Source organism: Dasypus novemcinctus, chromosome 8 (assembly GCF_030445035.2).
Source record: "Dasypus novemcinctus isolate mDasNov1 chromosome 8, mDasNov1.1.hap2, whole genome shotgun sequence".
NCBI lineage: Eukaryota > Metazoa > Chordata > Mammalia > Cingulata > Dasypodidae > Dasypus > Dasypus novemcinctus.
In genome coordinates this window covers 10,460,242-10,473,534 of record NC_080680.1, presented here as the reverse complement: position 1 = coordinate 10,473,534, position 13,293 = coordinate 10,460,242, and the positions used below count along the sequence as shown (strand labels likewise).

General features: G+C 39.6%; 1 protein-coding gene across 5 annotated transcripts in view; it reads left to right on the top strand.

Annotated features, from left to right (window-relative positions):
- The first annotated feature begins 6,430 nt into the window (after nucleotides 1-6,430).
- SECISBP2 (SECIS binding protein 2) overlaps nucleotides 6,431-13,293 on the top strand; it is a 39,503-nt gene continuing 32,640 nt past the window's right edge. For 2 of the 5 annotated variants that reach the window (XM_004469961.4, XM_058301441.2), the window contains exons 1-3: nucleotides 6,449-6,603; nucleotides 7,747-7,892; nucleotides 12,883-13,132. In XM_004469961.4, the coding sequence (XP_004470018.2) occupies nucleotides 6,568-6,603; nucleotides 7,747-7,892; nucleotides 12,883-13,132 (432 nt within the window). In that variant the 5' untranslated portion in view covers nucleotides 6,449-6,567. Of the gene's footprint in view, nucleotides 6,604-7,746; nucleotides 7,893-12,882; nucleotides 13,133-13,293 lie in introns of all 5 variants that reach the window. The other 3 variants (XM_004469960.4, XM_058301442.2, XM_071216580.1) reach the window with 3 other exon arrangements.

The window sequence follows — 13,293 nt, the reverse complement described above, 5'->3', positions numbered from 1 at the left end:
TGCTTATGACTCCTGCTAGCCATAGTTCTATTCAGGTGTAATATTTTAACATAATTATTTACTATAAGCACTTAAATAAGCTAGACTGCTAAATTTTGGTACAGTTTACTTAAGTAGTCTGTGTGTATTACATATAGAAGAAAGTTCTGTCATCTCTTAAGTGATTTATTCAAATCTAGAATGTATTAGAGGTTACTTGATACCTGGTCTTTATTGACCAAGCCACTTACCCTTTATGAAGCAGTGTAATAAGTAATTAATCTCCAGAGATACTTTTAAGGGGAAATCTATAGTGATAATAACCACTAGGGCATGATCCTAAACTTCAAAGGCTAGTAACTCTTACTTTTGCCAGAATGCAATTACCTTCATTGTTCTGTGATTTTTTATAATTGCAAACATAAAATCATTTCCTATTCCTTTTATTTGTGCTTAGGTTCTTCTGTAAATAAACTTTGAAGCCTTAGTTCTGTTGAATAATATCTGGAACAAGTATTAATAAGATTGCACAGGTTTAAATTCATAAAAGTTACATGTTGCTATTAAAAAAATTCCTATCCACAATCTGCAGTCTGCCCCTAGCCTAACTGCATTTTGTACTATTACCTTAGTTCCTTTGTTACTCCTCTTGACTGTCATTTTTAATCCTAGATCTTCACTCCTTGTAGTGGGGAGAATATGCCAATATTAGCATTTAACTGGCATTTTATATCTCATCCTTCCCCCCCATACAAACCTGTGGTACTGAAATGTTGGATTTTGGAAATAATTTTCCTTACATCTCCATGTAGTAAAATATAGGTAGACTCCCCATGTGAGTTTGAAAATACTTAAAATTTTTTCCCTCATAGGCAAACTGTGGTGGAGAACCTGTTACCATGGTTTGTGAAGAAGGTAGAGTTATTTGTAACTTTTTTCAAAAAAAAAAAAAAAAGCAAAACTATGTTGGTGAGTGTATGTGTATGGCTGCATTATTTATATATATATTTATAGTTCTTTTGTGAAATCAAAAAAGGAAAGGGAAGGGTACAAAAGCTAATTAACATCAAATTTCTCTGAGACTAAGCAACAATGTAGAAGATAGGATTATTTCACAAGTGACTTGTATATAGTGCCTTTAAAAGTAGTTGTTAAAGTAGCATCCAAATACAAGTGAAGTAGCAGGTAAATATTGCTAAGAATCCCTATGTGGTTCATTGTAATTGGTGAAAATTTTAGGGACTATAATAGTAAGCATTATTTGAGTTGGTGGCCTCTCTGCAATCTAGCAGATTCCAAGGCTCATTTTTGCCCTGCACATAATACTGAATTGGTACTTTATTCTGTGGTTGGGTACTTTAAGTTGATGGCTGCTTGGTACTTATGACCTGTGGGTTAGTTTTTTCTGTGTGCCAGAAAGTGTGTTATCTCTCACCCCCCAACCATCTTACAGCTACCCTTTCTTCACTTTACTGATCAGATTCTCTGGGAAGTTACGGATGGCTCTGTGTATTCCTATTACAATATTGGCAATGATGAAAATAGGGCTAGAAATTGTGGTTTTTATTTTTATCTTTTTATGGTAAAATTTTTTTAAGGATTTATTTATTTATTTCTCTCCCCTTCCCCCCACCCCCCACGACGGTTGTCTGTTCTGTGTCTATTTGCTGCATTGTCTTCTTTGTCCGCTTCTGTTGTTGTCAGCAGCACGGGAATCTGTGGTTCTTTTTGTTGCGCCATCTTTGTCAACTCTCTGTGTGTGCGGCACCATTCCTGGGCAGGCTGCACTTTCTTTCACGCTGGGCAGCTCTCCTTACGGGGTGCACTCCTTGCGTGTGGGGCTCCCCTATGCGGGGACACCCCTGCGTGGCAGGGCACTCCTTGCGCTTATCAGCACTGCACATGGGCCAGCTCCACACAGGTCAAGGAGGCTCGGGGTTTGAACCACAGACCTCCCATATGGTAGACGGAGGCCCTAACCACTGGGCCAAGTCTGCCGCCATTTTTATGGTAATTAAGGGGAAGATACAGATTTAAGAATTTCATAAAGCTACACTTGTACAAAAATAGATGGTTTGACATCCAAGAATTATTGCATGCCTGCCTAAAGAAACTGGAATGAAGACAGTTTTGGATAGAGATCAGTAACTCATCAGGTGGAAATTTTAAGGTCTGTGAAGTTGACGTGTACATGTGTATATAATTAATATTCCGTATTTTGCCTGTTTTAATTTTGCACCGATTTTGTATAAAGCAAGTTGGAACTTGTACCTATTACATATCTATAGTGTTGAGTAACAGGAAACTCTCCTCTTCAGTGTGTGTTGGATTCTGTTGTCCTAGGTTGCTCTAGCTCCCTGGCTACATCAGTCTGCATCCTAGCCAACAGTTAAGAGGAAAAGAAAAGAGATGGCCATGTTTCCCTTTGAGGACACTTTCCATAGTTGCATATAAAATGCTTTGGGTTCTCTTGGCCAGGATTTAGTTAGATGGCCAGAGTTAGCCATAACTTAGAGTTAGCTATAAGGAAGGCTGGAGTGTTTGGGGTAACCACAGGCCCAGCATAGGTTTTGTGGTTCTGTTCCTGAAGGAGACAGAGACAATTAGCAGGCAGTCTGTTAGGGGAAACAGGTGTTATCCTAAACAAATTGCCTTTTTTAAACTGAATATTCCTAACTCCCTAATTTGAGAGAGTATTTCTCAAGATTGATACCAACAGTAATGTAACATAGAGGATATTTTGAAAACTATACTCAAATTTTAAAGTTTTTTACAAAGATGCATCTTATAAAGTGATAATTGTAGGAGAGGCATATCTACATAGAGCACTAATACTTGGCTATATCTTTTTATAGGCATGTCATGTTACCCAGAGAACTTTCTAAACAAGTACCCAAAACTCATCTAATGTCTGAAGAAGAGTGGAGGAGACTTGGTGTCCAGCAGAGTCTTGGCTGGGTTCATTACATGATTCATGAGCCAGGTGAGCTTTGCTATTTTGTAAATTAAAATAGTAGTGGTTGTGGTTGTTTTTTAGGTAACATTGACATTCAGTGATATCTCAAAGTGTGGATTGAGTTTACCTACTTGGGAAATGGCTGCTTTGGTGCAATCCTTTTCTCCATGGAGAGGGTTCTAATTTTATGTTAAATAAAATACCACAGTGAGGAAAGTACTACATTATTCTACCTTCAAAAATAACTTGATTTTAAAAATTGGCTGTTTACTTTAAAATGAATGTCATTATTAATAGCAAACGGAAGTATTATACTGTGAGTATATCTAGAATTCCAAAGTCCCTTCTTTTAAGACTAAGAATTTATTTTAAGACAATTTAAGCCTAAAACTGGAAGTGATTTCTCTTCCTTTGGTGTCTAGTTTTACTACTTGCTAAAACTCCCAAAGAGATGAAGAGAAAATAACATTTACCAGTTCTGGTTTAGCTTTAGATTTGCATTTGCATAACAAGTCATTTGAAAGCTGTCTAATCCTAGATACAACTCTAGGTGGGGGGTGGTATTCTCTTTAACATTAAGACTAAGGTAATAGGGTATACACAAATTTGCTGTCTGATATGCCTGTGAATGCTTAAGCTATTATGTGGTGTTTACCAAATGTTTTGTGGGGATTAGTATTCCTGTAGACTAAAACTTTGTGGGGTTACATTCTACTTTGGAATTACTAAATCCAATATAAAGGATTCTTAGTGCTTTGAACAAAAGTGTTATGCTGTAGAGGCTGAACTGAGTAGAACTAAAGCTGTCTCGCTTTCTACTCTTGTTAAAAACATCCTCAAGAATTCTGAAAAACTCAACTTTATTGGGATGGGGTACATAATCAGAGTTCAAAGTGTCTTGTCTCCAGAAAATAGAAAAGAACTGAGGAATGTAACAGATTCATGGGGCCTATCAATGGAACAGCCCCCTTGGGCTGCATTTTTCACAGGCTCCTGGTAATTTTTGATGTACATCAGTGTGAAATCTACAGTTAACTCTGCATAGATAACTGATTTAAATTCAGTGTCTGTTCCTCATAAAGAGGAAACATTTCTCCTTTTCACTGGAGTTGAAATTCTTTAAAGGTAGGTAGGAACCATTCTTCCCAGAGTAGGTTCTCTCTACCATCCTTTATTTCCAGGATGCTAAAGCCAAAACTCCAGGGCAAGGTTCTTATTGTCAAGTCATTTTCTTCTGCTAATTGTTGACAATGACTTTGTCACTCAAAATGCTTCATACTAGTTTAATCAACTCAACCGTAGATAAGTTATTTTGTTTCTTTGAATTTTAATTGGATGAATGAAAATTAACCATATTAAAATTATATAAAATGCTTTCTTTCCACAGAACCACATATTCTTCTCTTTAGACGACCTCTTCCAAAAGATCAACAAAAATGAAGTATATCTGGGAATCGTCAATTAAGTCTTTTCAAATTTAATGTATATGTGTATATATGGTAGTATTCAGTGAATACTTGAAAAATGTACAAATCATTCATCCATACCTGTGCATGAGCTGTATTCTTCACAGCAACAGAGCTCAGTTAAATGCAACTGCAAGTAGGTTATTTTAAGGTGTTAAGATACAGTTTCTTCTGCTCAGTTTTTCTCTTTAATATTACAAGTGCCTGTTCAACTTTACCTGTTACTTTTGTTTAATAAAGTTTGTATGTTGCCTTTATCACTTTTGAGGTTATCGAGTTGTATTTTCTTAAGGTTAATTTGTGACTGTTGAGATTGTTCTATGATATTCGTTTTCCAATTTTAGCCCTGAGGAAATAAACGTTCTTTAAAGAAATAAAATGATAAATGGGTTTAAATATTTACCTGGGCTGTTCTACTTATCTAAGAACAGTTGCTACCTACCATTGGCTTCAAGAAATCCTTTAAGCCTATTTATCCTCTTTTCCCTTTTACCAAGCATATTGAATCTGTAAAAGCACCTCTAGGATTGCCTTTTTAAGGAAAATGTTAAATGCAAGCACAGGCTATTACCATTTGAGAGAAAAGGAAAGACACCTCTCCCACACCTCCCTGGTCTTCGGTTCCTGAATACTCCTTTTTTTTTTTTTTTTTTAGAAAGGGATGCCTTTATACAGCATGGATACCGTGACTATTAAAAGTGGTGATGGGCACCCGCTTAGAATGGGTCATGGAGGTCCAGAGTAACAGTCCATCAGAAGGAGTCCAGAACTGTTAAGTAAACTTCATTGCACTCTCAGGTGGACCAATAAGGATCAGTGCTACACCCAGGGATTGAGGGGGAGGTGTGGCAGGTGCAACCTCCAGCGTAGATTTCTGCCTGACACTAGTCCTCATTTTCCCCTGCTCTAGAGGGTTGGACTGGCCTAGGCATTCCAAAAGCTTGCTAAGAAATGGAGCTGCATTTCCTGCTGGTTTTCAATTTGAAGATAACCTGGAGTCTTTTATTTTGCAAGAGGGGGAGAGCATGCTACAATTTGGATCTAGGATTTTCTCCCTGGGAAACCACTATCCTTAAACAGCCTATATTTCAGGCAAACCATTTCCATTTTTAAAATCTGTAAGCATTCTCCTTCCAGCCAGGGAGCAGGTGGTAAGTCCTCCTCCATCTTCACTTCAGCCCAGTATGTTGAAACTCATTCCACAGCCTTTTCCTATACTTGTTTTCCAAATAGTTAATCTTAACTCTTGTGTTCTGGCACATTATACCCTTTTCATAGTTCTTAACACATTCAGCATTGTGTAAAACAAACTTGCTGTGATACTTCCCCCCACCCCATTAAAATGATACTAATTTCCCTTCTCTTCCTCTTGCCTCAGCACGTTTTTTCATTAGCTATTTGTTGAAAGGAACTGAGCAATTTGAAGTTCTTTTCTGTGGTTATCTCCAACGAGCTTTTTAGTTTGTGCACCTTAAATGTACTAATCCCCAGGTCTGTAGGATTTACAGGTTGTGCAACTCCCAGAAGTCACCAACTTTGAAATAACAGGTGGATGGGGGTGAGATAACCTCAGGACCTCTGTACAGGCCATTAGGAAACCTTTCTGCCCAGAGGTAACCACGAGGCCCTTCTGGACACCCTATCCAAGAATCCCTCCTACCTTTATATCTCAGGCCAGAACCCTGCGAAGGTGACACGAGTGAACTGTACTCCCTCATAACCTGGCTGGTCCAAATCCTGCCTTTCTAGTCGCCGCTGCCTTTGCTCGTTCATCTTTGTACACTCAATGCCTCAGGGTAGATAATAAGCTCCTTAAATATACCCAGAGGCCAAAGCCCAGAGGTCTGCTAAACAGGCCAAAGAGGCAGAGGCAGGAGCCCGGCCACGGCGGTTCCGGTCACCTTGAACAACTTATTTTGGCGGGTTTCAGAGCACGTGGGTAATTTTCACACCCCCGCCAGCAGATAAACCCCGGGCCGCCTGATCACAACAGGCACTTCCGGTCGGCAGAGGGGCGGGTTCCGTCGCGTTTCTGTGACGTACTTCCTGGCGTCTCCTCCGAAGGCGGAAGAGCGGGGAAGGGAAACGTCCCCTTGCCTGTTCAGTCAGTCAAGGGGGCGGCTGCTGCTGGCTTACCCTGCTGGGGCCTCCTCCAGGCCACCGGCCATGGCGTCGGAAGGGCTGCGGGAGACCGAAGGCGAGGTAAGGACTGCCAGGGCTCTGCCAGAGCTCGCCGCGGTGGACGGAGAGCGGCCGGGACTCCGCGGCTCCCTTTCTACCCGTCCCTCGGGTTCGATGCTCGCTCGCTCCGTGGCCTTAGCCCCTTTCCGCACCCAAGTTGCCCAGGCCGCGGGCGGACGAAGGGGCGGGGGGCCGCGGGTCATCGTGGGTCGGTGACAGGCCTGCAGGAATCCCGGCAGCGCGTCCGCTCCTCGGCGGCCTTGGGCCTGAGGCTGATGACGCCGCCGTGCGTCAGAGCACGGCCCCCCGGCCTCCGCAGGTCAGCTTGCGCGCCTTTGGTGCCGCAAACACCTCCCAGCCTTTAAAACGCTGTCAAATGTACTGGTGTCAGAGAGGCCGACTTCTCCGTTCCCCCATCTCGCGGGTATGAAATTGTGCAAGCTTAGCGCGCTGAGGAAGGTGTAACTTGTTTGTAAACACCACGTAGCCGCCAGAGAGAGCCCTGACAATCGCTTAGTTTCAAACTTTAATTTTAAAAAGTGTTTATAAAATTCCCAGTACAAGTCAATCTCATAATACATATGTAAAAGTAATATAAATAATTAAATACATGTATTCAGATTCCAGGGGTCATAGCGGCAGGATGATTCTCTAGCAAGCTATGCTTTTGGCTTTTGAACCAAACAAGGCTTTTAGTGGTTCAATGAGTAAGAAGCGGATTTTTGCATAACTTTTTTGAGAAGTTTAAGGGAAATAAGTTTCTGCAGTGTGTTTTGAGTTCTACAGTTGGCATTCCACGGATATATTTGCAACAGTTCATACCAAACCTGAGAGAGATAAAGAACCCTTATTCCATGTTTAAAACTAAGGAAACTTTGTCGTTGAGGATCTTACTATATAATATGGGGTAAATTTTACTTCCCCTTTAATTTGTTGCTCTTGATTTTCACTTAACATTAGGAAGACTACTTTTCCTAATTAAAAAAAAAGCATTGGATAGGTGTTGTTTGCCAATTTTGCTTTTGTTAGAAGTTTTTGAACAACAGCATTGTGATTAGCATCTCTGGGGACTTAGAATTGAGCACCTCTTTGGGGTTTTTTTTTTTGGTTTACATTTGGTTGATCTTAGAATGTATGTAGCCAAAACCCCCTTTTTTTCCTCAGGGCATCAAGTTATCAGCAGATGTCAAACCATTTGTCCCCAAATTTGCTGGGCCAAATGTGGCATGGTCAGAGTCCTCAGAAGCATGTGTCTTCCCTAGCTGCGCAGCCACATACTATCCATTTGTTCAGGAACTACCAGTGACTGAGTATGTATCTTTCTAAATGTCATGCCTTACTGAGGGGTCTTTATTTCTTGGCCTTTGAGGGTGGTTAGACACTTAAAAGTTTTCATAGTCGCTAGAGAAAATGATCCTCAGCCAAGGGTCTGAGCCAGTAACACAACTTAACTGTGTGGTGTACCAAAAACTCAATTTAACTTTGCTTTCTTTTTTTTCATCCATATTCATTCTATTATTTTGGGCAAAAAAGTATGAAGATTGCATTTCATTTATGTGTAGGAAAAGCAGTTCCAGGGTTTATTTGTATAAAATGGATCATGCATGTTTGTACATGTTAAAAAATCCATGTATCTAATGAGAGAGGAAAAGCCTATGGAAGGAACAAAATATACTCTTCATTTTCAAGGTTTACCATTAAAAATCTTGCCAGGAGAGCAGTGGGACTTAGCAATCATGGCCTCCTTATGTGGCCAATTCTTTGGAAATTGTTCTTTTTTTTTACTTTGAACCAAACATATTGTGTATCTGTTATAGAGATGGATATTTAGCATTTTGTTTTTAAATCCTTACTAGTATGAGTTTAAAGAAGGCTTATGTTTCTCTTTAAATTTTCCTTTTCCTTTTGGAAATTCATTCTCCAGGTAGTTAACAAAATGGCTTCTCCTATTACCTGAATATAGAAAAATAATTATTGAACTTTCACCTAGTTGCGCAGATTTACTTTTAAGCTAAGTATCAACTGCAGAACTTGTGTAAGAGTCCTTGTGCTTTATGTTCCCTTGATACGGTTTAAACTTGTTTCCTTTTTTGTGTGCCAGTGTGGTATGACTGTAAAGAGTTTACACTTCACATAAATTCTAGAATTGAATTCATAATAATGCTATTTGGAGTAGATGAGGAAATCATTGAGTTGTCTCATGTATTTAGGAAATATTTAAAGTTGTATTTTTGCCAAAAGTTGAACTCCTACCTTTATGTGCCAGAGTTATTTGGTAGAAATACCCTATTTTACCACCGTAATTTCTTTGTAAAAGGAAGTTTGGCATGAGTTTTGTTTGGGCTGTTCCTTACATTGGGAGGCTCACGAAATAAAATACAAAATATGTCTCACTCAGTGATAAGGATTCTAAGCCATGTGCAGGGTGGCACTTGTTTGCCAAAATAAAGATAGAAAACATTCTTATGGCTAAAGGAACATTTTGTCAGTGATATGAATCAAGATTCAACAGTGAATCCAAGGACTGGTAGTACTGAATTTAAAAATTAAGTTTCTTAACCCCTTATCGCTATTTAGCTTTGATTTTTTTTTTTTAAATTATTTATCACCAAGAAAAAGAAAGTTTCCCAATATTCTCCTGGCCAAACAAACAAACCAACAAAAACAAGGATAAAGTAGGTGTCAAACTGTAGGGGAAAGGTTAGAAAGAAAAAGAACCTTTAAAGTGGGGATGAAATAATGAGACATTCCCTAATCAATAATTGATTATTTAGGTTAAGGATTACATTGTTTTATCTTCACTTGGAGAATGTTTGGTAACCTTCTATAGAATCTGTCCATCTCTAGTAGCTTAAGCACTGCATACAAATACATTTCACTTATTCATTCAGAATTAATTATTGAAAGACTACTACAGTATATGAAAAACAGTAGATGCTAAGGGGAAAAATGATTATCTCATGGACTGTACTCTTTTTGCCTGCCTTATATAAACTTGAACTGAGGAAGATGAAAGAAATGTGTCATGGTACAAGACAAATACCAGTGGAAATATCCTGGTTTAGAATTTGCCATGTTTGGAAAATACCTATCATTTACTGGTGTTATGAACAAATGTAAAAAGAGGGCTGTGCAAAGGTGACCCAGGCAGCAACTTTTTTGTTCATTATAGTACATCCTTTGCAACAAATCCTCTTGTAAACATGCTATATGGATGGGTGCATTTTGGTTTAGTATTATTGTGTCCTTTCATTTCCATGATGCTTGCCATAATTTGTGAGGTTGGCAGGGAGTCATAATTCATATTTTTACATGCAAGAAATAGACTAGAAATGTTTGTCCAAAGTTATTCGAGTAGGTAGCATTAGAACCAAAATTAGTGTTCTGTTCTTTTAACTTGAGCTTGATTGTATTCCCCCATCCTGCTTTTGTGGTTGGCAAGTTGTTCAGCATCTTGCAATATGCTCAGGACATTTCAAAGAGCACCGATTTCAAAATGCTCCAATCAGCTATGAGAACAGCTAGCCCATATTCTAAGAATACAAAATAGCATATAGGTATCTTTGAATTGCATGGTTCAGGTCACCTGGGTTGGGTGGAGGAGTAGCCATTGTCCAGGTGGGCACTGGCTTGGCTGAAGAGGCAAGGTACAAGATGTGTCAGTGAAAAAGTAGGGGGATAATGGTAGATTGTTAGGATGAAAGCGTTCCTAGATTGAAAGCCTACGTAGTATAGGTTAGGTTTAATGGGGTAGGAGATAGGAAACTTTTGGTGGTGTTTTAGGTAGGGTCATAATTAATCCTGCATTCTGGTTGTACTTTGAAGGGGAGGGGCGTGAAGGTTTTGCTAGGTTCTAGGTACTGAAAATGGAGGAAAATATAGAAGAAAAGTGGGAAGGACTGTAATTGTCCATTTATGTTTGGTGGGAAAGATGTTACAACCTTCTCCAATCTGATATGTGAGAATTGTGGGGTCATTTATTAGAACAAAAGTTGGAGGTGGAACTGTTTGGTGACCAGCTGTTAAATTTTGGATTTATATATGCCGAACTTGGAAAAAGTGAGTGTCCTGAGCACAAAGGTGATGTGTTTGGACTCACGATGATGAGTCTGACCATCGAGATAGAGCAGATGCCGAGGAATGTTGCCATTGGAAAGTGGGTGGGAACGAGGAGTGCAGGAGATGAAAATCAAGGCTCTTGGGTTGTGATGGAAGAGTCACACCCAGCAGACCTTGTGAAGAAGAAGTCGTTGAGTTTGGCAAGGAGGAGGAGGTCGTAGGAGACTTAGACCTTTGGCAGTGAAAGGAGCCGGGGAAAGTAGAGCAGTCACCAGGTTGGCAGGTGTTGCATAGGTGTGTCAGGAGATGTGCCACCAATATCAAGGTGTGGCAGGATAAGGAGATGATGTGAAGATGCCGCTCAGTTAAGGGACATCTGGGGAGTTTGTGGCAATTAGATTTTCCAAACAAGCCAGTTGCAGCCATAAAAGATGTGTATTATTCTCTGCATGTAATTGTGTTTGCACTGAATAGAGAGGAGCAGTATCAACTTGGCAGAGGAAGAAGGCCCACCACAGAACAGAAGCCCATGTGGTTTATCCTGGTTGAGGACTAGATTGCGGCAGAGCCAGGGCCCCAAACCAGGCCTACTGACTCACAAGTGAAAACTTCCTGAATGACAGCAGTTTGCAGAACTGCCACTGAGCTCTGCCTTTCTTTTCTTTTTTTAGTTAAATTCCATTTTGTTTGTTCATTTATCCATTTTTTGGACCTGGAATATTATTTCACTTTTTTTTTTTTTTTTTGCTCTCACCCCATCTTCTCTACCCATCCTCTCTTATGAAGACCAGAGTATTCACCTTTACCTGCAACCTGCCCTTATTAGATTTTCTGAGCAACTAACAAAATGAAACAGAAATTCCTACAATCTAGCATCTAAGCAGTAGGCTGACGCCTTTGAATCTCTCCCTTGTATTCAAGGAAATATATTCAGTTCACTGTCTATAGAGCACCCTAGGCTATATGTCCTGTAGGGTCAGAAAAAGCCAGCAAGAGTGGTTTTGTTTGCTCTTATTTAGGAATATTTTGTTGCTAGAATCAATTACCTAAAAATAAAAGATAATTATTTATTATAGAATAATTATAGAATATCCCAGAGTTTATAGATTGTGATGGTACCAGGCAATATACAATTAAGGACTGAGTGGAGGCAACAGCTAGAGTGGTAAACATCCTCATTAATTTGTTAATTTGTAATAGGTAGCCTATGGCTAGTGATCCTCTTATGCAGTATACTCTCTCTTACTTCCAGCAGACTACAGATATGATTTCCAGTACAGTATTCCTTAGGCCAGAATCTTATGATAGCCAAGCAATTTGAACCTCACACAGTAATTAAATTTGGATTTTTCCTGCCTTTCAGCCTATTGTGGTGTTTGGTTGATTTGTTACAAGAAAATATTCAACTCTAGGAATTCATAGAAGCATCTACTGGTGCTTATTTTGTGAGGTTTTTACTAATAAGAGTGAAAAGATTGATATTTATAGCTACTTGTAGCTCATTTGGCATTTTGTCATTCAGCTTTTCATTGGACAATGGTTGAACCCTACAGCAATATACCAAATTAGTTAGAACAAACAAACAAACAAAACAACAAATTTCAAATTATGTTTTGGTTTAGTCTAGCAGCTTAAACAAATTGAAAGCAATACCAGTTTTCAAGAGGGTGTCTGTCCTGTCAGTTAGGTGTGTAGTTCTCCAGCCCCACTGCACAGCGCCCTTTGTGGCCCTTGGCCCAGCAGTCTGCAAAGCCTAGGACACTGTGAGTAGGGAGGGGGACAGAGACCATCTGCAGGAGCCTGGAGGCACCAGGGAGGCGGGCACTGCAGATTTTTGCAGTGATGGTTGGTTTGGGGCAGTTGGGGGTGCCTTAAAAGCACCCCAGAATATACTAGGCTCCTTATCCATTTTGTCCAGGGGAGCTGAGGCCTTCCCAGATATTTGACAGAATGAGAGTGAAAAGATGCTGGAGCATCTTCAGGCTGTGAAGTGATGTTTATTATTATACTGTCTTGCTGTGGACTTGGCTTAGCTCAATAGTGAAAAAATTTAAGTAGGTTGGCACCTGTCTTTGCAGATTAAGAAAGAAATGCCCAAAGACTTTCAGTTAGGGCTGTTTCATTGCTAGAATGAATGACTGCAAAAAAACATGAAAAAAGCTTAACTTAGTTTATTACAGATATCAATCTGCTTGGTTCATGTTAGGAAATCTTCAACTAAAATTTACGCTTTTTATTTAGACAGAAAATATATGCTGAAGATCTGGCCTTTGGAGCTTCAACTTTTCCACCTCAGTATTTGTCTTCTGATATAACTATTCATCCGTACTCCTATTCTCCTTATACCCTTGAGTCTACACAAAATACTTGTTCAGTGCCTGGCTCCCGGTATGGTTATAACCGAACTAACTGTTACCAAGGTTTTCACACGGTCAAGCCCCGAAATGAGCACATGGGCCCTCTGCCACAAGACACTAAAAGTCTGTTTAAGGTTAGTAGATGCTGTGCTTTTTGTTGTGTCCTTGAGTTGGTTGCTTTAGCATGTAAAATGAAAGAATTGGCAAATTCTCGCATGTTACATATATAAGCATTGCTTACCTTTTTCATGAATTTTTAAGAATTAATTTGGTCTGACCCTTTTTAAAATGGCTG